A 25711-nucleotide genomic window follows, 5' to 3' on the forward strand; every position below is an offset into this window, starting at 1 on the left:
GAAGTGAGATGGCTGTATCATATGGTAACTCTATTTTTAGTTTTTTGAGGAACCTCAATACTGTTTTCCATAATGGCTATACACTTTTATATTACCACTAACAGTATACAAGGGATCCAATTTCTCTACATTCTTGCCAACACTAGTTATTTTCTGTTCTTTTGGTAGTGTCCATTCTAATGGGTGTGAGATGATATGTGGCTTTGATTTGCATTTCTCTAATGATTAGTGATGTTGAGCATCATTTCATATGCCTATTGGCCATTTGTATACCTTTTTTGGAGAACTATCTATTTGAATCCTTTGCTTATTTTATTATTTGGCTTGTTTTTTTTTTTTTTTTCCCTTGTGTTGAGTTGTAGACATTTCTTACCTATTCTGGATATTAACCCCTTTTCAGATAGGTGATTTATATATATGTTCTATTCTGTGTTGTCTTTTCACTCTGTTGTTTCCTTTGATGTGTATCAGTAATCCTTTTTGTAAATAAAATTGTATTGGAACACTGCTATGCCTAATTCATTTAAGTATTGTCTATGGTTGGGTTTTGCCTAGTGGGGGTAGTTGCAACAGATACCATATGGCTGGCAAAAACTAAAATACTTACTAACTGGTCCTTTACAGAAAACGCTTGCCAACCTCTGTCATAGAATATGCAATGAACTCTATTATATGGTTTCTACATAAAATCTCATTTAACCACCACCTGGAGATGGAAATTATTAGCCCATTTCACGTAATAAAGGCAATAAAGCATAATGGGTAAAAGTTTGCTGTGGAGTCAGACAGACCTGTGCTATGCTTTTTACTAGTTGTCTGACTATGAGTATGCTACTTAACCTCTTCATCCTCTCTTATATCCATATTGAAATTGGGGCTAACAAACAGGACTGACCATGGTAGCATAAATGTCAGAAGCTGATGTGACAATTAGTGCATGCTTTGTACATAGTAAACATTTATCACTCATTAGCTATATGAGAAACAGTCACATAGCTGATACTGAACATTCAGCATTCAATATTCCTGGAAGAGTTTTCCTACTAGAAACATTGTCCACTATTAAAAAGCTAAGAATACCCCTTGGGTCCTTGATTGTGGATTAATTTGAAGCATCCCAAAATATAATTTGCACCACTGCCATATGTTACATAAGGCACCTTCCCCCATTTCTCACGAACCAAACAGAAGGAAAGCATAATTATGTTTTCAGTTCTATACCATGTTTCCCAAGAGACAACTAGAAGTACTCTGACATAGCTGAGTTTCCAGCAGGTACATGTGAGCAAAAACCAAAAAAACAAAAAAAAAACAAAAAAAAAACCAACCAACCAGACTGACATCCTGGCCACTCCATGGACAGAACACAGAACACCAAAAGGCTACACAGAGGAGAGAATCACCTTAAAGGCACCAAAGGGATGACATGAAAGCAAGTCCAAGCATTGACTGTGTTACTTGCAAATATCACATAGTAAGCAGGCCATTGAGAATAAGAGCAGGGGGAATCAGAGGTCAGGATTTCAATTTAAGGATGGCTCTGGATTTAGATAATGATCTGTTTCAGGAACTTTTGTCATGATTCAGTGCTAGTGCTTATATACTGATATATCAGCTATGCATGCAACATACAAAATTTTCAAATGCCTTACAGTTTTTGTCAGCAGCCAGAACGAGGAAAGCAAGAAAAAAGGGGGCAAAGAATTCCTCTTTTCCGTGTTCAAATAACCCACGGTGGCCAGATAGAGCTCTTTCGGTCCATTTGTGACCATTTTGGCCACTGTCATGGAGCTCCTGGCCAACTGTGTAAAAACAATTAGTGTGGAATCAAAAGCTTAAGGCACATTTTAAAACAGCAATCGAAAGACAGAAAAGTAGGCTTAGTTTTCTGTTATTTTATTGCCTCTAGAAACACTACGGAATGAGTGTACAAATGATCATATATAATTTAAAGTTCTGATTACAAACCGATGCAATTAATTTGATGTGTTTGTGTGTGTGTATGTTTAATTTCTACATCCCAAAGAGTGTTGTTTCCTTGAGAGAAAATCTTAGCGTGCATTCCTTTGTTCAGTTTGGGATTGATTTCCAACTCTGTGGCAGGTTGCTTTGAATGTCTTTGGTATGGGAATTACTGCATCCTTTAAGGATGTAGTTCTTCCTTGGAAATGGTAGCCAAACGTTTAATTCCAGATCTTGTATGTAAGGTGGACAATCAAGTACTGAAACACTGTGGATCAAAAATAAAGCTTGGAAAAAACAAATACCCCAATTAAAAAACAATCTAAGAATCGGAGTAGATATTTTTCTAAAGCAGATACACAAATAAGCAGTAAGTACATGCAAAGGTGTGCAGTATCATTAGCCATCAAGGAAATGCAAATCAAAACAATAATGAGATACCACTTTACACATACTGGAATGGCTATAATAAAGACAGACAATAGCCAGTGTTGGTGAGGATGTGTTGAAATTGCTTTCTCATACACTGCTGGTGGGAATGTAAAATGGTGAAGTCACCTTGGCTTTCATACACATGGAGTTACCATACGACCCAGAAACTCAACTCCTCCATATGTATCCATGAGAAATGAAAACATGTGTCCATGCAAAAACTTGCACATAAATGTTCAAAGCACCATTATTAATAACCAAAATTCAGAAACAATCCATCAACTGATGGATAAATAAAATGTGGTATAGTAATACAGTGGGACATTATTCAGCAATAAAAAGAAAATAAATACTGACACAGGCTTACAACATGGGTGAATCTTAAAAATCATTATCCTAACTGAAATTATCCAATCACAGAAGACCACGTATTGTATGACTCCAGTTACCGAAAATGTCCTGAATAGGCAGATGGACAGAAAGTAGATTAGAGTCACACACCACATAATGTTTCAGTCAATGACAAACCACATATACGATGGTGGTCCTATAAGATGATTATACCAAAGTTTTATTGTACATTTTGTATGTTTAGATATGTCTAGATACACAAATACTATTGTGTTACAATTGCCTGCAGTAGTTAGTACAGTAACATGCTGCAGCCTAAGAGCAACAGGCTATACCAATTAGCCTAGGTGTGTAGCAGGCTATACCATCTCGGTTTGTCTAAATATACTCTATCATGTTCCCATAATGATGGAATCACATAACAATGTATTTCTCAGCACATATCCCTGCTAAGCAATTGGGATTCCAGGAGCTGGTGTTGGCGGCATTGGGAAGAAATGGGGAATGACTGTTAATGGGTACAGAGTTTCTTCTTGGGTTAGTGAAAATGTTTTAAAAATTATTGTGATGGTTGCACCACTCTCTTTACACACTAAACGTCACTGAATTTTAAGCTTTAAGTGGGTAAGTTGTATGTTATGTGAATTATATCTCTATAAAGAAGTTATAAAAACAACGATTATTATAAATGTATGAGGTTGATTAAATTGCGTGGCTTCTATTACTGATAGCCAACAACATTCTGTATTTACTATCATACTGTACTGAGTGATTTACATATCTTAGCTCCCTTAATTCTTACAACATCCCTATTTGGTGAGCACAGCAAAATGTGTTAGGTACAAGATTTAAAATTTGGGCATGTCTGATGCCAAAATTCACCCTTTTTCTTTCTTGTTTCTTTTAAAAAATTTTATTCCTTTAAATAATTAATATACTCATACATTTCATAAAACAAAGTGACATAAAAGGCACACACCCTCTCTCCATCCACCAGCTTCCCTGTCCCACAGGTGCAGCTTATATTAGCTTCTTGTACATCATTCAGCATTTCCTTAAAACAAAGCACATATGGATATACATTTTTATTTCCCCCTCTTTGGCAAATGTAGTATACTATACGCATTGTTCAAATATAGTACACATTGTTCTGCACCTTGCTTTTTTCACATCTTATAGCATCCCAGAGATCCTGCCATATTAGTATTCTTCATTCTCGTATTTATAGCTAAGAGTACACCAGTGCCTGGATGTACCATAATTTAATTTGCTATTCCCCTAAAGATGGACAGTTAAGTTGTTTCCAAGAAACTGTATTTTGAAATTGCCTCCAAAGGCAAGAAGAAAACTCCTAAGAAATGCAATCATTTTAAAATAAATTCCTTTCCTCAAAATGGACTACTTTGAAAGTGATAACTCTTCTTAAAATGTGTTGGTTAGTAAATACTTGTTAAATATCAATGCAATGGTCTAAATGTTATGTCTTCTCAAAATTTATGTATTGAAATCCTAACCCCCAAGGTGATGGCATTGGACGGCGGGCCCTTGCGTGGTGACCAGGTCATGGGGGTGCAGCCCTCATGTATGGGATTGGTGCTCTTGTAAAAGCGACCCCAGAGAGATCCCGCCCCACGTGACGTTACAATGATTAGAAGGCCATCTGTGAGGAAGTGGGCCCTCATCAGGCACTGAATCTGCTGGTGCCCTGATCTTGGACTTCTCAGCCTTCAGAATTGTGAGAGAGAAATTTTTGTTGTTTATAAGCTACCTAGGTTATGGCATTTTGTTACCGCAGCCTGAACATGTTAGATAATCATCAGCAACAGAAATTAAATGCATTACACCAGAGTGACAGCCCCACGTGAGCCATGGAAGGATACTCCATCTCTATGGATAACAACTGTGATTCACCCTCTTGAAGAGGGAAGCCCAAAGATTTCCAAAAACATTCCAAAGTCTCTGTTTGTACTTATTCAGCATATTGTTTCTGCTGAATAATATTTACAGAGATGAAGAATCAAATATTCATTACTAAATTATCTATTACCTCTATGGTGAATTTCTATATGATATATATTTTAAACTTTTCAGTTCACCTGAGTGGAATGAAATTCTAATATTTTTATTATAGCAAACCTAGACCCAAAATATTTTACACTTACCTGACTGTCTTTAGAACTTTTATTATCAGTCATAAGACATAAAAACAACTTGTCAATTTTGTTTCCTTTCTGTTTTTTTTTTTTTTTTTTTTTTTTAAGAAACTAATGCTTCAATAAGGCTATGTATTTTCTGAAGGATGCCTGACATAACATGAGTTTGAATATTAACATGTGAAGAACTGGCTCATGCCTGAAATCCCAGCACTTTGGGAGGCCGAGGTGGGCAGATCACTTGAGTCCAGGAGTTTGAGACCAACTCGGCCAACATGGCAAAACCTCATCTCTACTGAAAATACAAAAAATTAGCCTGGTGTGGTGGTGCATGCCTGTAATCCCAGATACTTGGGAGGCTGAGTCTTGAGACTCACTTCAACCTGGGAGGCAGAGGTTAAAGTGAGTCAAGATTATGCCACTGCACTCCAGCCTGCGCAACAGTGTGAGACTCTGTCTTGAAAAAACCAAAACCAAAAAGAAAACATGTGAAGAACAAGCAATAAAAGAGGTAATGTCAGCACAGACAAAATATCCAAGAGGTAGAGAACAATGCGGTCTTCCAAAGGGAACTGAATGAAAGAATTTAAAATGTACAGTTTTTCAAAGCTAAAGAAAGTGACAACAACTGAATTGAAAGGGCTGAAGTGGGCATTAACTTCCGAGAACACATATGTATATTTAGTTTAATAAACTTGAGCACTATCTTAGGAAAAATCTAATATATTATGCATCTAGGGCAATGAGAGCTGTAGAAAATGATTCTCCAAAGCAAACACACTACAAGCTGACACTAGAAGAGGAAAAGAGTCAAAGGCACACACAAAACATCACCCGTGAGTTTAGGTCTCATTCTATAGATCATCACCACAGGGGGAAAAAAAAAAAAATGAGCTGTGAAAACCATAGACACTAAACAGAAGCTGGGCAGCTATGCTTGTGGTTGAAGCTTAAAAAAATGCATGTTTGTATTTTCTGATTGTAATTGTAATATGAATTTGCAGAAGATTTGGAAAATATAGAAAAAATAAAAATTTAAATCACCCACTTATCCCACAATCCAGAGAGATCCCTTATTAAAATGGTTGGCATATTTACTTGCAGTCCTCTTTTTCTGTAGATATAAGAATATATGGTTTTTACAAAATTGGGCTTGTATTATGCATTCGATTTTACACACGACCTTTTCCCCCACCTTGTATGACTTCAGTTATTTCCCATGTTGTTGTGTATTCTTTAAAGATGTAATTTTCATAACTGGGCAGTATACTGAATCTTATGAATTTAAGCAGAATTACATGATTATTTTCATATTGCTGGACCTCTACGTCTCTTGTAAATTTTCCGTTTTCCAAATAGCACTGTGATAAACTTTCTTATCATAATCTTCATATTTCTATCTACTTCTTAAAAGAAACTTAAAAGCGTATCAGTACTTCACATTCAAATTTAAATCACTTAGTATACCAGTAAATTCACCATTGGAAGTCTCTGGGGACAAAATGGAAATAATGCATATGAAACAAACAATACTATTTTATGCTCACTTGAAGTCTATATTTATCCTTCTAGAATAGTCGTCTTTCAGGGAGCACATTATTTCCTCTAGGCAAATGAACTATTACTAGGTTAATCTAAATGCAATAACATGAAACTTGGCTGACCTAGATTTCTCCAATATCAGTACGCATGCAATTACAACATTCTGCAGAATGACAAATACTCAAGGCTCTCAAAAACACATATTTTATCATCCTTTCATTTAAAATGATGTACAATGGACACTAAAATAAAACAAATAAAGTTTATAGCCAATGAAGGTTGATAGTATCCAAATCATATGTAGACATATAAGTTACATATAGTGTAACTTACGGCTTTCTTAGAATTCTAGTTTTATTTTGTCACTTTCACAGTTATTGAGATCTTAAGTGCTCTCATCATATTGAAGTTATTTATAATTCCTGTTAAGAATTATATACGCTTAACAGTCTGGTCCTAGATTCACTATAGTCTATTTTAAAAATTATTCTTTCAAGAAGCTAAATGGGGTTCTTACAATCTCTAAAGTGTATGTGTATAATACATTCACATATAGTTATACATATCTAAAATGTTTTTCTCCCAGTAACCAGTGAAAAGCAAAATAAAAATACAATAAAAACTCCACCTATATCACTGATCATCTTAACTACAGAATCACTCGAATTCTAAAGCACCCTCACAACTGGCACAGGTGAAGATAGCTAGAGCTGGACTGTACAGTTGTGCAGGCTGCATACTATACAACACTAGTGAGTGCAATAGTACCCCGATTGATGTGACTGGTATTCTTTGGGGTTGTGCAGTATACAATCCATACAACTGTATGTGACGACCTTGAAGTTAGCTCAGGTAATTCTGTTTGCTCATCCATTACTTATCTGTGCATCCTTTTCTCTAGTGAGCTATGAAAAATGTTTCAAAGGGAAGTAATCTTTAAATCTGTGTACTATTTTCTAGGAAGGAAATTCTGCGAAGAAATAGTAACAAATTCTCCCCGGCTTCCATCTGTCCTAATAGTAAGATTTTATTTCTTCCCATCTCCCCTTCCATCCACCCATCAGGAAGCAACAGTGTACCTTGTGTGAGTAACTGTAGATTTCTGACTTCTTCTCGCACCTTCAGCTGGAGCACCTGTTGTAAGATGTGCTGCCGGAGGTTCTCCTGGGCAATCCCCATTCGCTCAAGCTTTTTGTCAGTAAGTCTCAGCAGGGCTCGCCCTGCAGGGTTTTAAGAAATAAAAGGAAAAGCAAATGAACTACTTGCTGAAGAAAGATGTCCATTTTGGTCTTGACTAACCCTGCCATCACAGAAGTTTCTACCTAAACACAGACATTTTAGAATAAAAGTCCTCCATTATTATTGCTGACACAAATGGATTATCTGGGTGAAAAAATACATACATATTTAAAAGAGAACCCTAACTTTTAATTGAACATTGGGAAACCCCACTGACTCACACATTCAGTTAGAATGTGTGACTCATACATTCAGTTAGATAAAATAGGAAAACCTTAACCTGGATATTTGGGTCACAAATTGCAGGTTTCCATAGAAACAATGCTCTTCATCGGGGGATGGATTCTCAGGCTGGCCCACAGGAGCCCAAGTCACTGACAACTCACTTACAACCCAGCTGAAGAACTGGATGCTCTAACAGTGGTACATATATTAACTCTAGCAATGTGTAGCACAGGGTATAATAACATTCTGTGAAACATGCATTTAAAGTCCAGTTTTCATCTGCAGGCAATTGACACTCCTGCTGTACCCCTGATGGGCTGGAGGTTCCATCTCTAGCTGGTGGAAGTTATGCCTTAATCCCAATTACTGGTCTAATGCAAGGGTTCTAGCAGGGCTGAGAGGGAGAAGAGCAGGGTAAAAGAGCATCCAAAGAGTTGAAAAACAAGGCACCTCGAGGTGTGAATGCCTACAATATGCAGACACCCTGGGCTACGGTCAGCTGGCATGGCCTCTCTTCAATCTTTCTTTCCCTGTATACTTCTCTTCCTACTGTGATTTCCATCAAATTCTCCTCCACTCTGTGCTTGCCCTAAAATAAGTATATTTCCATTTTGAGGGTTTACTGCAAGAAATAAAGAGTGATCATTGCTAAATGCCCATAGCACCACCTCTACTCTTCTCCAACATTCCTACTCATCATATCTGCAGATCTTTTCTCATTTCCACAGATGAAGAAGAGATAGAGTCAACTACATGTGATGAATGATGTCTTCAGGTATATCATCATATACATTTCACGAGGAGACAGGCGAATGGAGAAAACCAGTTAGCAGCAGTTTGTGTTGTTTATGCTTTTAGTTTCCTTCCTTTTAACCTTTGCTAAGTGCATCAGTCAGGATAAGTTAGTTTATATGCTGTTGTAAAAAACAATTCCAACATATCAGTGGCTACAGCAAACTTTGCTTCCAGTTTGTTCTGCATGCCAAACTACAAGTCTACCCATCTTGAACACTGCTGATCAATGTAAGAAGAGGGAGGAGAGAAGGCGCTAGAAGATCTTCATGCTATCAATGAAATGCTCAGCTTAGAGTCATTTACATATCATTGGCCAGAACTAGTTGCATGAACATTTCCACACACAGAAAGGCCACTAATTGTACTCCCAATATGTGCCCAGAAGTGAGATGCTTAATAAGCAGCACTAGTGAGAATTATGCTAATATAGATGTGGCCCTGGACAAATGCCTAGAGAGAAAGTGAGCTCTTGGATGTGTGCATGATTGCAGTGGTTGGGGGTGGAGGTCTGAAGCTTCAGTGGAACCTGCATTTGTGAGAGGAATCCTACATAACTACAGCTCAGGCTTGGCAACACCAGGCAGATGGTGGTGGTCATGAGAAAAGGACGGAAAGGACAAAATTGGACTCCAGTAATTTCCATTGTGTTCTGTGGTTGGTGTACTAATGGGCCCCTAAAGATGTCCTTGTTCTTATCTCTGGAACCTGTTAATTTCTTACCTTACATCACAAAAGGGACTTTGCAAATGTGATTAAAGTAAGGAGGATCTTGAGATGGGAGAGTACCTTTCATTATCCAGGTGAGTTCAATCTAATCACAAGGGTCCTTAGAAGTGAAAGAGGGAGATGGGAGAGCCAGAGAAAGATGTGACAATGGAAGCAGAGGTCAAAGTGAAGTGGCCAAGAGCCAAGGAATTCAGGCAGCCTCTAAAAGCTGGAAAAGGCAAGGAAATGAGTTATCTCCCACACCCTCTAGAAAACAGCTCCACTAACTCGCTGAGTTTAGCCTTATGAGACCCATTTTTGGACTTCTGACCCCCGTCAGTGTAAGACAATACATTTGTGTTGTTTAAAGCCATGGAAGTTTGTAATAATCTGTTATAGCAGCAGTTGGCCTTGTGACTGGAATTTACATGTTTTTAAGAAGTCAGACAGATGGCTTTAGATTTCCTTTCCTTTCCCCATTTCTGGTTGCTGGCACACACAAAGGTAAAAAGCAGAGGAGTGCTAAGGAGAGGTGAGCCTGAGTGCCGGGCTTCCAGGACAGCCCTGCAGTCCAATGCTTTGCTCACTGTCAGACCTTAGTCCAGAAGTTTTACTCAGAAAACAAAGAATAGGGCTTAAATATCATTTATATAGATAATTGGCCTCCAAATAACAGACATCTACATCTTTATACATGTCATAAACTTACAAATACTACATAAAACACTCCCTGAAGCTCTGATGATCTTAATCCTTCCCAACATAAAAATGTATATCACCCTCCCTCCTTTCTGTTCCCAATTATTTGGGCTGTGGTTTTGCAAGCTGTGGCATTTCCTAGCAAGAGCTGCCGAGGCGCTGATAAGACACGCGGCTGCTTTTGTCATAAGCTGGCTGGGCCATGGTTAGAACACAGTGTTAAGGCATCAGAGGCAGGGTTTTATTCCAGCGCACACAGTTCAACTTTCCTTTGTTTGATGTCTTCCTGTAAACCTGTAGTCCCAGCCTTTCCATAAATGCATGTGATTGGTCAAAGTAAAGATACATAGCCCTACTAGAATGTTATTTCTACTTTGGTGGGTTAATTGCATTGGGTTTAAATATACGAGTCAGAAAATTTTGTCAGTCATAAAAATCTGTTCATTTTCTGACTGTGTGATACAAACAATCATGCTTATGAGCATTTCACATATTAAATGTCCAACTGTTCAAATTATTTAATCCAAATCCTGAGAATTATTTCTACTCTGTTGGAAGAGAAATTGAGAAGTTAAAGAATATTTAAAACATGAGCGCTCGTCCTAATTTTTCCCACTCTACATTCAGTTGTGCTTTATCTTCCTTGGTAGGAAAATGAAAGGGTTAGTTTTCAAGAAAGATTAAGGGTAAAAATTCTTTTAAAATTTCCTGGTAAAATCACTTCTAGAGAAGAGCATGATCTGTACACCAAAAATCTTATTAACAAAATCTGATTCATGGTCTTCTTTGGATGGTTTCTATGGATCGATGGTTCTGGAAAGTTTCTGTAATAATTAAATTATTTCTAGGAGTAAATATCCCATCAATCTCCTAGTCCACCACCTCCTGATGAATACAAAATAAACAAATGTCCAAATAAGTGGGGTACTGTTTTGATGAGATATCAAGAAAGTGGTAAGTAAGCAATCATCAAATTATTTTATCATTTATGTTAATTTTTGTTGTTTATCATAGAATTCAATTGTTAGTTCAACAAACACTTATTGAGCACTCACTATGCCTCTGTTACTTTGTCACTCCCCCTGGATACAGTGATGAACACAGCAGACAGAGTCACTTTTGAAGCCTTCAGGCTGACAAGGAAGGTAACTCATGGCAAATGTCTATGAGTGGGTGATGAATGCTAAGAAATGCTAGGACTTAAGGAGGAAGCAAGAGTTAGACAAAACCTACTGATAGAGCAAATTTTTTTTAAAGTTGCCACATGAATGAAGAGGGGGGTTGCCATTGTAGACAGATAACACAGGAGCACCGTCCCAACTTGAACATTCCCTGCCTCTGCTCATAGGTCACCTTGGTCACCTTGTTCTGCAGTCCTCTGACAATACAGAGAAGGGCCAAGTAGTGAAAAATCAACTCAATCTCAAACAAGAAGCACCAACTGAATTGCCTGATACAATCAAGCTTGTTATAAAAGTAATTAGGTGACCTGGGCTGCTGGGCCCTTCACCAACTCACAGACCCTTGGGGTTAGAAGAAGCTTAAAGTTTTTCACTTGCTCTTACTCCCTGCTTTTTACTCTTTTCCTTTAACAAGCATTTATTGATCACCATTATGTGCCTGCCACTATTCGGGGTGCTGTGGATATGGAGATGAGTAGTATCTTCTGCCTGCATGGAGCTCACCATTTAGGGTTGGAGGAAGGTGATACACAAATAAACCGACAACTAGATTTAGATCTAGAGACAGATGTATGATCCCAGATAGTCATAAGTGCTCTGAAGAGAAAGCAGAATGAAGGGGCAGACAGGGACCCCTATTAAAAAGAGGGGGGCTATTGTAGTTGGGGTGGTTAGGATAGGAAAGGCCTCTCTGAAGGGGTGAGGCTGGAACCAGAAAGGAGAATGAGGGAATCGAAGTGTCAACGCAATTAGAGGAATGACAGGGAGACTAGTGTCACTAGGGCAGAGCAGGTGAGATAAGAGAATGGTCAGAAATGAAGTCTCAGAGAAGACAGGGTCAGATCAAACAGGGCCTCGGAAGCCCTGGAGAGGACTCTGGATTTTATTCTTCTGAACATGAAAAGTTCTGAGCAAGGGTAACTTGGGCATGATATCAGGTATTAAAAAGAATCCCTCTGATCACTATGTGGAGAATGGATTCGGGGCAGAGGCATGTGTAGGAGCAAGGAGGAGTCTGTGGACTACCAAAGTGATCTAAACAGGAGGTAACAATGTCTTTGTACTGGGGTGGTGGGGAAGAAGTAATAAGAAATAGTAAAATTCTGGATATATTTTTATTAGCTTTACAATGCCCAGAAGTGGGGTCTGAGGGAAAGACAGACATCAGAGATGACTCACATTTTCAACCTGAGCCACCAATGTCTGGGGGCACCATTTCCGAGCAAGAAATTGAGTCACTGCTCAAGAGAGGATGCATTGGAAGGAGGAAATCCTGGCAGTATTACTGCTATTTTTTCTTTAGAGAGCACTTGAGATATGGAGAAGAATAAACACGACAGTATTAAACAAAGAAAAACAATTAAAATATTCTTCTTTTCTTGAATGTTGTTATTCCTTCAGTACTCTCCTCGAACCCCAAAGCTCTGAGTTGACTGGGGGTAATGTAAGCATAGGCATATCCTGGCGGAACTTATCAGAAGGACCTCTTACAACCCAGCTCTGTATTGTTTAACCTCATTAGGTGCCCTCAGAGCTAAAAACATTCCCCAGAACTCCTTGTAGAGGCTTGGGCCAGGGAATATTCAGTGAGGATGTTCCCGCAGCAGGAACATGGTACTCTGCTAGCAATCTTGGAAAATTAGAGTTTTGCTGCAATCTGAAGCTTGAGCATACATAGAAAAAGCATGACTATATGTGCTCCACTAGAACACCATCAACACAAGAGCAAGTGCGACGGTTATTTTTATATGCCAGCTTGACTTGGTTATGAAGTACCCAGATACTTAGTCAAACATTATTCTGGGTGTTTGGGGATCAGATTAACATTTCAGTTGGTGAAGTGGATAATGCAGACTGCCCTCCATAATGTGGGTGGGCCTCATCTAAGCACTGAAGGCCTGAGTAGAACAAAATGCTGACCCCTCCTAGACGAAGAGAGAATTCTCCTGCCTGATGGCCTTTGCACTGGGACATTGGTTCTTAATTTTATAGCAGCCTGCCAGCCTTTGGACTCAAACTAGGATGTTAGCTCTTCCTGGTTCTACAGCAGCTTCTGGCCTTTCAACTCCAACTGGGACACTGGTTCTGCAGATTCTGGATTTGCCAGCCTCCATAATGAAATAGGCCAATTTCTTAAATAAATCTCCTGCTGTATATACATGTATATGTATATATGTGTATACATATGCTCATACTGTGCATATACCCTCTTGGTTTTCTCTGGAGAACCCTAACATTCTGAGGGGGGTCTCTCCTGTCAGGTGCCCTGCTACCCTCGGGATTCCCTAGTGCTGCCTGTGTGCTGGCACACAGTAGTGCTCATAAGTATTTATTGAGCACATATCCTTAGTGCCGTTAAATCAACATAAAGGTTATCTTCTTTACCACAAATTGATGCTCTCAAGACTATTAAATTACTTATATCAGAAAAGATGTAAAAGACTTGATTAGAAGCTGTCTGGTAAAACAACAAGAAACTGAACAAATAGAGGGAAGACGCTCCATTTTGTTGTGGTGACAAAAGAAACATATACATCCCAGTTGAAAGCAATAGAGAACAGGAGACTAAATGAGGCCTAAAGAAAGACGAGTGCCTTTTTCTATTTTTGAACACACACCAACTGAGACTACAAACCCTTGCTGAGCAGATGAGCAGCAAGGAAAGGTGAGGGATAATTGAGTCACAGAGCAGTGTATTCATTTCCTATGGTGGCCATAACAAACTATCACAAACACAGGCACTTCAAACAATAGAAATTTACTCCTCAGAGTTCTGGAAGTCAGTTCAGCATCTGTTCCATTGGGCTAACATCAATGTGTCGGAAGGGCCCACACTCCTGTAGGGCACAATACATTCGCTGATACGCCTGTTTCTGCCAGCTGCCAGCACCCCTTTGCGTGTGGCCACAAATCTCTGCCTCCATTCTATCACCTTCTCCTCTTGTGTGTGTACAATCTCACTCTGCCTTTGTCTTACAAGGGCACTTGGGATTGGATTTGGGGCCCATCTGAATAACTGGGGATAATCTTCCCTTGTGAAGATCCTCAACTTAATACATCTGCAAAGACCCTTTGTCCTTGTAACATTTTCAGGTTTCAGGGATTAAGACCTGATGCTGTTGGGTGGATATTATTCAGCCTACCACAGCTGAAAGGAACATTTGAGTTTCTGACTACCACACAGGATTCATTGTGCTCCACATGGAGAAGTGAGGCACAGAGAAAGTGTCCTGCCTAAGAAGATGAGGTAGAGACTTAGGTCTAGACCATGTCTCTGACTTTCAAGGCCAGCCTGGTTTCTGGTCTCTATTACAGGTGCCCTTCATCTTCTGCTCAGGGAATTGCAACAGACAGCCTGGCACAACTTCTCAAGATAAATGACTGCATGTCATAAGACATGATTGGAAATGACAGGGGAAGGTGGAGGTGAGCCAAGAGTGGCTTCAGACCCTGTTCTATTGGGAAATCTCAGTGCCACTGCATGTGGTTGGTGGGGGTGCCACTTTTCCCAGAATAGGATGAATTACAAGGCCTCTTTTCTGCCAGAAATAGATCACTGGACAGTTCCCCAAATAAATGGCCCTTTGTGCACTGGGTTAGCTCCAAAACTGCTCTCAGGTAAAGGTCCGGGTCATGCACTAAGCGAATGCCTCTGGCTCCACCCCAGTCCTGGCTGGGCCAGAGTAACAGGCATGGGGCATACAACCAGTGTCCCATGGACCAAATTTGTGTTTCTCCAATCATGCCATTACCCCAAAATTGGAATTTTGGGAACAAAGAAACAGAGAGGCAAAACCACGAAAGCATGGGATCACAGCTAAAAGGTGTAGATAAATGCCTAGGAAAGCACAATGTGAGTCTTAATTTACTCATCTCTACAATGGCGATGAAAACTACATGATCTCATAGAACGACCATGAGAGTCAAGTGAAATAATACATACACAGGACTTTTGCAACTTGGAACCACAATAACACAATTTGGATACTACTGTTCCTTGACTGGCCACCACCTCTTCTTACTCTTCCTCCTCCTCCTCCCCTCCTCCTCCTCATAACTGTAATAATAATACCAAATGCCTATGGTGCAGTTACTCTGTTAAACACTATCCTAGTAGCTTTACATAGATTACCTCATTTTCATCAGTTTCCTAAAGGTACTATTATTATCTGTTATTATTATCTATTATCTATTATTAAGAGCTATAAAACAGCTAAAGGCCTTGTATCTAATAACCTGCAGTTCTGGGATACAAATATAGGCAGAAACCATGCTCAAGACCACTTCCCTAAACTGCCACCCAGAGATTCTTTACACAAACCTACGTGCTCCTCAAGGCCACTTCTTGCATAGGGAACAGAACTCATGAGCAAATGAGAGGCTGAGGGTCAGGAAAACGTCTTCACCTCTGAGGGCTTAAATGCAAGCAGTGGGAACATTGTCATAGTATCACTATGCACAAGGGCGTAATGGTTCATTTGGTGGAGAATGACAGGGAAATAATGGGTCTCTGAAAGCAACCATCAAACAGATTCACAGACTGTTTGTATGGGTACTGTGGACTGAACCTGCTCTACTCCTGGAAACGAGTAGACAAGGATAAATAAGATAATTTCCCTGCCAGAGGGACAAACATGGGTTCTTTGCAAGCCCATAAGAGGGGCATTTAACTCATCTGGGGACCTTCAACAAAAACAAAAAATCAAGATGAAGGGCATTCAAGGCACAGGAAACAGCATAGGCAAAGATGGAGACTGAAGAACCAGAAGCTCTATATGGCTGTGTGTGAAACATGCAGCAAGGAGTTATTGCAGGGCTATACTTGCCATTTCATGCTTGGTGTGAGTCTCTTCCTTTATTTTTACCTTCCACCCCAAAACCGCAGATGTGAGATACAAATGATGATATTCCCAACAGTAAAACTAATTTGTAGAACTAATGTTATACACACTTTATTTTTGCCTACACTAGATCTCTACTTATTCCTGATAAAAGCAGCTCTCTTTTGTCTTTTGAGTGCTGCTTTTCTCACCTGGTGGGGTTTTAACACTTAAAAGCAATGTCCCTGTAGTACTTTTACTTCTAAAATACTATATAATTTTCTTGCTTTTTATGTTTATCTTTGGATTCACTCCCACCCCTTCCCATAATGTAAGTAAGCTCCATGAAAGCAGGGCTTCCTTGAGGTTCTCAAGCACCTCACAAGAGCCTTACTCAATGTAGGCAGCAAAAAGACACTTGTTAAATTAATCCTGGGTATGTGACCCAGGCCAGAATATATACATTTCTTTGCTGGGATCGTTATGGCCACTAAGAAGAAAATTCTCTTTCTTTCTTAAACTATGTCCCAAGGGACAATATAATGCTAGACTTGCTGTTAGTGGATGTCTTTACCACCCTATGGAGGGAATTTCCTAGAGAATTAAGCCAACAGAGAGACCTGAGCTGGGAAAGAGAAAAGTGGGGTGAGAGGAGAAAGGCAGAGAAAAAGAGAGAAAGAACATTATTTGGTTTCTCAAATACATTCTGGCCTGAAGTCAGATACCCCTGCACTCTTGGTTATGCAAGTCAATATGTGGCAGTGGACAGGGATAAGCTAGTGGAGCTCATTTGTACCACTTGCACCAAGAGAATCTTGACTTAAACATCCTAGTTTATGAGGGATTCTCAGTTAAGTCACAGTACTGCCATCCCTCTCCCATTTCACAAAAGCCTATCATGGTGTAAGTGGGTAAGAATGATATGAACTTATAGTAATTGGTTCTCAAAAAGTTAATCATCAGTAAATGTATTTTAGTTAGAATTTCTTACAAATTATTTGAAGTGTACCTTAATCTGACTGCACATTTACGTATGCGTGATGCATCAGGGCAACCTCCTTATAAAATTATACCAGAGGTTATAAACTCAGATGCTCTTGTAAGGAAACATAATTGTGTAAAGAGAACTGCTCTAAGGGATGACGAAGAAAAGGTAGACTGAAGTCGGGTGCAGTGGCCTATGCCTGTAATCCCAGCACTTTGGGAGGCTGGGGCGGGCAGATCACCTGCGGTCAGGAGTTCGAGGCCAGTCTGGCCAATGTGGTGAAACCCTGTCTCTACTAAAAATATAAAAAAAGAAAAAAGAAAAAAAATTAGCCAGTCATGGTGGTACACACCTGTAATTTCAGCTACCGGGGAGGCTGAGGCAGGAGAATCACTTGAACCCGGGAGGAGGAGGTAATAGTGAACTGAGATCATGCCACTGCACTCCAACCTGGGTGACAGAGCAAGACTCCATCTCAAAAAAGAAAAAAAAAAAAAGAAAAGATAGACCGTAGTGGACTGGACAATTTTTTTTCCCTAAAATGGGCAATTCCAATCCATTCTTGCTATGCTAGAACACAAGCTAAGTATTGCTACTTCTTTTAAGTTAGGTACAAGTGAAAATCCAGAAGTTCTATGAAATCTTCCAATTTAAAATTGGCTACTTTTTTCCATACTATGAGAGCCAAACAAATTACGTATATATGGGTCATAGTTGGCTTACAAGTTGCTATTTCAAATTTAACTTTTTTTTTTTTTGAGACAGAGTCTCATTCTGTCACCCAGGCTGGAGTGCAGTGGTGCGATCTCGGCTCACTGCAAGCTCCGCCTTCTGGGTTCATGCCATTCTCCTGCCTCAGCCTCCCGAGTAGCTGGGACAATGGGCACCTGCCACCATGCTCAGATAATTTTTTTTATTTTTTAGTAGAGATGGGGTTTCACTGTGTTAGCCAGGATGGTCTCCATATCCTGACCTCATGATCTACCCGCCTCGTCCTCCCAAAGTGCTGGGATTACAGGCGTGAGCCACTGTGCCTGGCCCAAATTTAACTTTTAATCCTTCTTCTTCCATGTCCCTCCAACTTTCAGTGCAAAGGAATTCAGGCAGCCTTGTTTGCAGGGTTTTGACTGACTTTAGGAATGGACTCCAAGTTCTGTGATTCCATTCTATGCAGACTATTCTAAATCAATAGCCAACCAAGACCAAGTCTGAGCTAGCCCTTCATTTTTCATAACCTAGAGATGCATTGCAAATCCAGCTTCTTAAGTAACCCCCAGCCCAACGTCTGATTTCCTGAAGGTGACTACGAATCACCCAATACCAGAGCTAGCAAGGACTCAAAGGTCAGCCAACCCATTGCCTCATTTCCTGGCAAGAATACACACAAAACCTTCCAAGACCAATAAGTCTCCTCTCACTTCTACCTGAGAGCACAGCCCACCGTCAAGCCCGGTCACTCACTTGGTTACATTTAGATGATTAGCAGTTAATTGAAGGCCCCTTCTCTGGGCCAAGGAAGAGAAGGGTTAATGGAAATTTGCACTGCGGTTACTGTAATTTACCATACTGATGGGAACTGTATATTGATTTTTTTTTACCTGTCTTGGGTAAAAAGACTATTTTAGACAATCTATTATTTTGACTGAATATATTCAGGTGCTGATGTTAATAGGAGAAAATCAGAATAACATTAATTCCCACCTGAAATATAAATTCAGAAAGAAATATATTACAGTGCTTTTCAAACAGAAAATGTGACCCTGCATTGTTTTTAGCTCTCCAGGAAGGAATATACAGCTCACAAACAGTAAGTTAAAGGTTAAATATTCTACAGTGTTAGTTAGTACACGTAATTACCAAATCCCATCCAAAAATTAATTTTTAAAAACCCTAAAACATTTTGTTTGGGAATTTTGTCTTAGTCCCTGGGAAGACTCAGTAATTACTTGCCTTGTACCTCCGAGCAGATTTTTTCAAGCAAGGAAGTCTAGTACCAACATAATGGAGACTATAATGGAAGATTTATGATAAAATAAACAACCTTCAAGGTCTTTTCTGTTTTTGATAGGTAGACCAAACCTCTTGGTACTTTTATTTGTCAGCATTTGTATACACAGGTTTGGGATTCTCTGTTTATTAAGTGTCACTAGGTGGTGAGAAACCCACTGGGCATTAGGTATCTTCTAAAATTAACTGCCAAGAAGCATGTAAAGTGTCTATTAACAAGCATCTTCTTGCCCCTCAATATTCTACTTCATGGTCATAACAACCAAACACATAAGCATAGTGTTCACATGCCAAAGAGAACAGGCACTGGGGCATGCTGGTTCCTGCATGTGAATTAATTTGAGCCAGTACGTATAGCCAAAGTACTGCTCAAAAAAGTTTTAAGTCTACTTTGACATTCTTTTTCTAATACTGAGGGATTTGTATTTCCTTGAACTTTTAAACAATAAATGTTAAAAGTATCAGGGATTTCTTAAGTAGAAAAATTAACAAGTATTGTCACAGCTTCAGATATATTCAATAGAAGAGATGGTAACAGTACTCTTGCCTTCATGGAGCTTAAAAATTACCTGGAAATGTAAGACCAGCAGGCATTAAACAGCTACAAAAACAGTAATGTGATAAAACTCTGTAGCCATGGCCATGAAGGCCATGAGATAATTAGGAAAGTTCTGGTTTAAAAAAAAAAAAGAGGTCTTGGGTTTGGAGTTGAAAGCCCAGGGCTGGATTAGCCAGTCATTAGCTATGTGGTCATTGTTATGATAATTTACCTCTCTAGGATTGCATTTCTTCACTGGCAAAATGAGAATAATATGACACCCTCTCTCCCCATGTTGTGCTGAGCAACTACTCACAGCGGTAAGCACGATAAAAAGTACTGTCAGCCAGGCGCGATGGCTCATGCCTGTAATCCCAACACTTTGGGAGGTCGAGGTGGGCGGATCACGAGGTCAGGAGATTGAGACCATCCTGGCCAAAATAGTGAAACCCCATCTCTACTAAAATACACGCAAAAAAATTAGCCGGGCATGGTGGTGCGTGCCTGTAGTCCCAGATACTCGGGAGGCTGAGACAGGAGAATTGCTTGAACTTGGGAGGCGGAGCTCACTTGCGGTGAGCAGAGATTGCACCACTGCACTCCAGCCTGGCAACAGAGCAAGACTGTATTCTCAAAAAAAAAAAAAAAAAAAAAGTACCATCACTGTCTTCAGGAAGCAGACTAAAAAAAAGAGGTCACCCCAAGACCCTATAGAGAGCGGTATACCTCACTCAAAAACTATGATAGGAGCACCCAAAAGGATGGGATACTGATGGTGACCCTGGGAAATCTTTCTAACAATAGAGGGGTAAAAAGAAAATGGAAATTCTATTTATTACATGCCAAATTTCAAAAGTCATCAACATGATATGCGAATAGACAAACTTTTCTGCTTCACTTTCTCTAGAACAGAGGATTATTGACATTTGGGGCTCACTCTCGACTTATGCTTGAAGGCCTAGGCCACTTAGATGTCCTTCTTTCCCTTTTCATAATTCTATTGTTACAGAACGTGTATCTCAGACATGTAGAGTAATTCTCAAATTGAGCTGTCTCTTAAGAATTCCAAGATGCCACTAAAATTTCATGTACTTAAAAGAAAGTAAAAGCAATGTTCACTCAGGTTTTCTTTAGGCAACACCCTGAGGCCAGTGTTCAGGGACCAAAATGTCATGTACAAGGTTCTCCCACATCAAAGAGTTTAAGTCATTGTTTTAGGTAACACTTTGTTTACTGTGGGTACCAACAAGTACGTACTGTAATCAATAAGACTCTTTCTATTGATCATAAATAATAATAAAAATAGACCCAGAAAAGTTAGAAAAAAAGAAAAGTTGAAGAAAAAAGTGAGATTTTTTTTTGTATAATTTTCTCTTCTGATTTAGATTTGGTTATAAAATGCTTCAGTTCAGTGTCCATTCATTCTTCTTCCAGCAATAATGGGTTCAATAACTTATATTTTAAGGAAGGCTGAGGCAGGAGAATCGCTTGAACCCGGCCAATGAAGGTTGCAGTGAGTCGAGATGGTGCCACTGCACTCCAGCCTGGGCAACAGAATGAGAATCTGTCTCAATCAATCAATCAATAAAATGACTATGATCATATAGGTAGCAAAGGACAGAAGAATTTTGGATTACAGTTTTTCCAAATCCAAAGCTTATCTTCTCCACCCCCTCTGCTCCCCAGTCTTTCTCTGCTTATATGAAGAGAACTTTTGGAAAGAAAGAAAATCTTTCTTTATCTTCTTATTTCGAGCCCTCATTAAAGTACCATCACTTCCACTTACATACAGTTCTAGAAAACTGAACTGCTTGACAAAGTAGATCAGTGGAACTGGGGGAGAAAGGTTGTGAAGAGAGAGTTGGATTAAAAATAAAATAAGGAAACTTTGGGAAGTGATAGACATGCTCATTACCTTGATTGTAGTAATCATTTCACAGGTATATTCATAGGTCAAAACTCATCATACACTTTAAGTATGTGCAGTTTATTGTGTATCAGTTATACTTCAACAAAGGTATGTGTGTATGTGTGTGTGTGTGTGTGTGTGTGTCTGTTTTGAGACAGGGTCTCACTCTGTCATTCAGGCTGGATTACAGTGGCATAATCACAGCTCACTGCAGCCTTGACCTCCTGGTCTCAAGTGATTCTCCCACCTCAGCCTCCCGAGTAGCTGAGAATATAGGCACAGGCCACCACACCTGCTAATTTTTAAAGTTTTTAGTAGAGATGAGGTCTCACTATGTTGTCCAGGCTGGTCTCGAACTCCTGACCTTAAGCAATCCTCCTGCTTCTATCTCCCAAAGTGTTGGGATTACAGGTGTGAGCCATCACACCAGGCCCAATAAATCTTTCTTTCTTTCTTTTTTTAAATAAACGGCTGTGGAAGGGTGGAAAAGAATGCTAAAGTGTGAAAGACCAGAGAAAAGTAGAGTTCCGATAACTTAGGCTGAATCAAACCACAATTCCCAACAATTAGTTCTAATGATTGGTATGGACTTCATGCGCTGCCACTTAGGAACTCCCCAGCTGCTTGCTGCTGACAGCTGACAGTCCTTCTGGGAATTTCCCGGATCTAAGAAGAGCCACCTTGCTCAAGGTCATGCCTCTTTTTCTGCGAGTAGCCTGCATCCAACGACTGGTAGATGAGGGAGGCAGGAGGTATGAAGGTACCTGCCGCAGATACCTGGGTCCAACTCAGGATAACTTTGAAGGGCGATCTTAGCTTCAGAGCTCCCTGTGGGGTTGGCAGAGGTCTCGTTGTGGCTGAATCACAGCCCAACTTCTTCTGCCCAGTCCTGCTTCCTTCATTTCCCTCACAAGTATTGAACATGAGGACACCACCCAATAAACTTCTGAAATTAGATTTCCTTCTCTGAGCCTGCTTCATGGGGAACCAAAGCTGTGGTAGGGTTTCACTGCGTCGAGGGGTACCCAATCAATTGTCTAACACAAACATTCCATGTTGACTGGATGGTTTTAAATCAGCCCAGGTGGCTTCACTGTACCCTTTAGCAGGCTTCTAGGTTACCTATCTCTATAGTTACTAGGTGTGTGTGAGAGGAATGAAAGACTTTGAATAGTGACCTCTGCAATACATAATTAGAAAGATAAATCTGCTGCTAAAAATTCTGTGTGTATCATCTATTGATTTTATGTGTGCCTCATTTTCCGTAAAACACTATGAGCACTGTATAATCACAGTGCATGATGTACTTGAGCATCATGTAAATCATAAATAAATACATATGTATGCATACGCATGCAGATATTTTCACACACACAAACATTTATGTATAATCTATTTTACAGAGGGCTTGTTCTATGCCAGGCACTGTGATAAGTGCTCGACATGAATTATCCCATCAGATTCTCATAGGTAGGCACAATCACTTTCTTCTCACTTTTCAGATGAGCAAACAAAAGCACAGACGGGTTAAAGATCCTGATAAAGACTTTGCAGCCGGAAGAAGCGACACCTTGCGTCAAATCTAGGACCACCAGATTTCAAACCTTAAACTTCTAATCACTATATGACACGCAACATGATTTTAAGAAACTTTCTTACAAAAATGTGTGAATTGGACAAGAGAGTAACAAAAACAAAGTGATTCACTGATCTCTCATTTTGTAGATGGAGGTTTTGTGTAATGAGTTTCTGTATATCAGGAGACACTTGGAAATATAAATAAGTCAAAGTTAGACAATAAAGTCACAGAGAATTGTATTGTTGTCCTCTGACCCTTGCAGAAACTACATTTTCTCAACAATTGAGGTGAGCTTGCTTTTTACAATTGAAATGTTTTCCTTTGCATGCAGAGTAATGGAGCATAGCAGGATACATGCCTTCAGCTACAACAATCTGTAAATCAACACACACTCCACCATGTTGTGACTATGAGAACACATACCCTCACACGCCAGGAGACAGCCTGTGTCAAAAGAATGGCCAATTCCAATGAATACTGATCAGCCATTAAAAACAGAACTGAGATTGGAAAAAAAAATCTTATAACTGGTAAATGTATTGCTATCATAACATCAACAGCTTGAATTCAATGAAAACTATATTGGTTAAATTAAGTCTTCCACATAAAGATGTCAAATGTTACAACTTCACTATTACAGTGAAGAATAGCCTCTAAATGTGCCTAAACTGAACAATTAGATGGCACCATCCTTAAAATGATGTTATAGAATTGTTAGATCTAAAATCACAAATTTCTAATTGAATATCAAATTTTGTTTGGTTTAAGTTGTATTTTCCAGTGCCAAATCATCCCAATACAAAGCATCTAGATCATTTTTGTATCTTGCTTCTAACGAAACGAAAATGTGTTTGCAGAAAATAGTCCTAGAGTTCTCCCTTATTCATAGAGTACTTTGAAAACTGAACATGGCTGAAAGTGTGAATTTATAACATTTCAGATTTTCTTTGATAGTAAAGCAATAGCCTTACTGGTTCCTTTTTGCCTCAGGTCCTACATATTTCTGCATTGGATTGTGACAGATCTGGGCTTTATTTATTTTAGAGACAGGGTTTGCTCTGTCACTCAGACTGGAGTACAATCATAGCTCACCATAGCCTCGAACTCCTAGGCTCAATTGATCCTCCTGCCTCTGCCTCTCAAGTAACTGGAACTACAGGTGTGTGCCACAAACTCCCTTCTTCTTCTTCCTTTTTATTTTTTATTTTTTATTTTTTTGTATAAACACGGTCTCACTATGTTTCCCTGGCTGGTCTCGAACTTTCGCCTCAAGCAATCCTTTCACCTCTGCCTCCCAAAATGCTGGGATTACAGGTGTGAGCCACCGTGTCCAGCCAAGGGCTTCATGTAAAAGATCAAAACATTGAAAACTCATGAGGAGTTTTGAGATCTGTGAGAACTCACTTTTAAAATGAGTAAAGTCATAGAATGCATTGCTGGGATTGCACACAAACACACACACAACCTTTTAAGATACTGGAGATTGCTCATATATCTACTCAATATGCTTCTACAATTAACCTTGAGATTTTATTTTCAGAATGTCTTCTCATCACTTACAAATGTATCCACATGATTTTCAATCTAATTTTTAAGATGAAAGTGAGCCTTTCTTGAGGGAGATTTACATGTCCCTTATTTCTTCCTTATAAATTATATGTTAAGCTTAATATTCTGATTTATAGAGCTCAATTTCCTTGTCTTTCCATAAGAAAAAGGCATGTTTCCAAGGTTTTATTCTAAACAATCCACTGCATTTAATTATGAAAACCTATTGAACTTAGGGAAGTTAGACAAGAAGAAAAAAATCACACACGACAAAAGGAAATAATTTGGTATTACAAAATCATTGAAATTAGAGATAGAAAAGGCTTATTAGGTCATATATCAAAGAAAGTACATGCATTTGATACTCAGATTTAATATGCCAGAGAGGTTGGGTCACCAGAGGTACTTCTAAGCTTTTGATAAAGTACAGAAACTAAAAAAGAACATTTAAGGAGCAGAGCCCTTAATAAAAGGCAAGATCGAAATATGAGAGAGAAATACGTAAGATGCAAAGAAAAAGTAGATGCAGAAATAACACTGAAACATCTTGGAGAAAACACTTTTTCCAAGTTTTCTGCATAGAAATGTAAACATTGACAAAATGTCCAGGGACTGAGGCTTACAAGGGAACTGCTATAGCCAGAAAAGCCCCTTAGAGGGGTCAAAGGCTGAAGGCTGGTCCTGTGTGGGTAACATCCCAACCTTTTATCTATGGAATGTCATTTAACCCTTAGAGATTTCTGGCCTTGTTTTTCTTCCAGTTAAGAGCAATGGCCAGCCATAAATATTCCCCTGTGTGTCTTGGGAGAAAGCAAGGGAAGAGATATGGCAGAAGGGGCTCTGGTCTGATAATGCAAAAGCATGAAAGAGTAGATGCTGGCATTTACTAAGATAATCAGAGCAGAATTACCCCCAAACATTAAGCATCTTCAGATTCTACCATATGACCTCTGATAACACAAATCCTTGGTAAGCCATCATCTTTTTGATCTTGTATTGTTTTCTTCACACACACACACACACAAAGTCTGATATTAAAAA

At 39.3% G+C, this 25711-nt stretch overlaps 1 protein-coding gene across 5 annotated transcripts in view; it reads right to left on the bottom strand.

Moving 5' to 3' along the window:
• Positions 1 to 25711, bottom strand: part of SAMD12 (sterile alpha motif domain containing 12) — a 437393-nt gene that overhangs the window by 190592 nt on the left and 221090 nt on the right. For 3 of the 5 annotated variants that reach the window (XM_017882752.1, XM_017882767.1, XM_017882757.1), the window contains exon 4: positions 7520 to 7660. In XM_017882752.1, the coding sequence (XP_017738241.1) occupies positions 7520 to 7660 (141 nt within the window). Of the gene's footprint in view, positions 1 to 3737; positions 3800 to 7376; positions 7661 to 25711 lie in introns of those variants that run through there. The other 2 variants (XM_017882776.1, XM_017882746.1) reach the window with 2 other exon arrangements.

Source organism: Rhinopithecus bieti, unplaced genomic scaffold (assembly GCF_001698545.2).
Source record: "Rhinopithecus bieti isolate Rb0 unplaced genomic scaffold, ASM169854v2 scaffold_788, whole genome shotgun sequence".
NCBI classification, from domain to species: domain Eukaryota; kingdom Metazoa; phylum Chordata; class Mammalia; order Primates; family Cercopithecidae; genus Rhinopithecus; species Rhinopithecus bieti.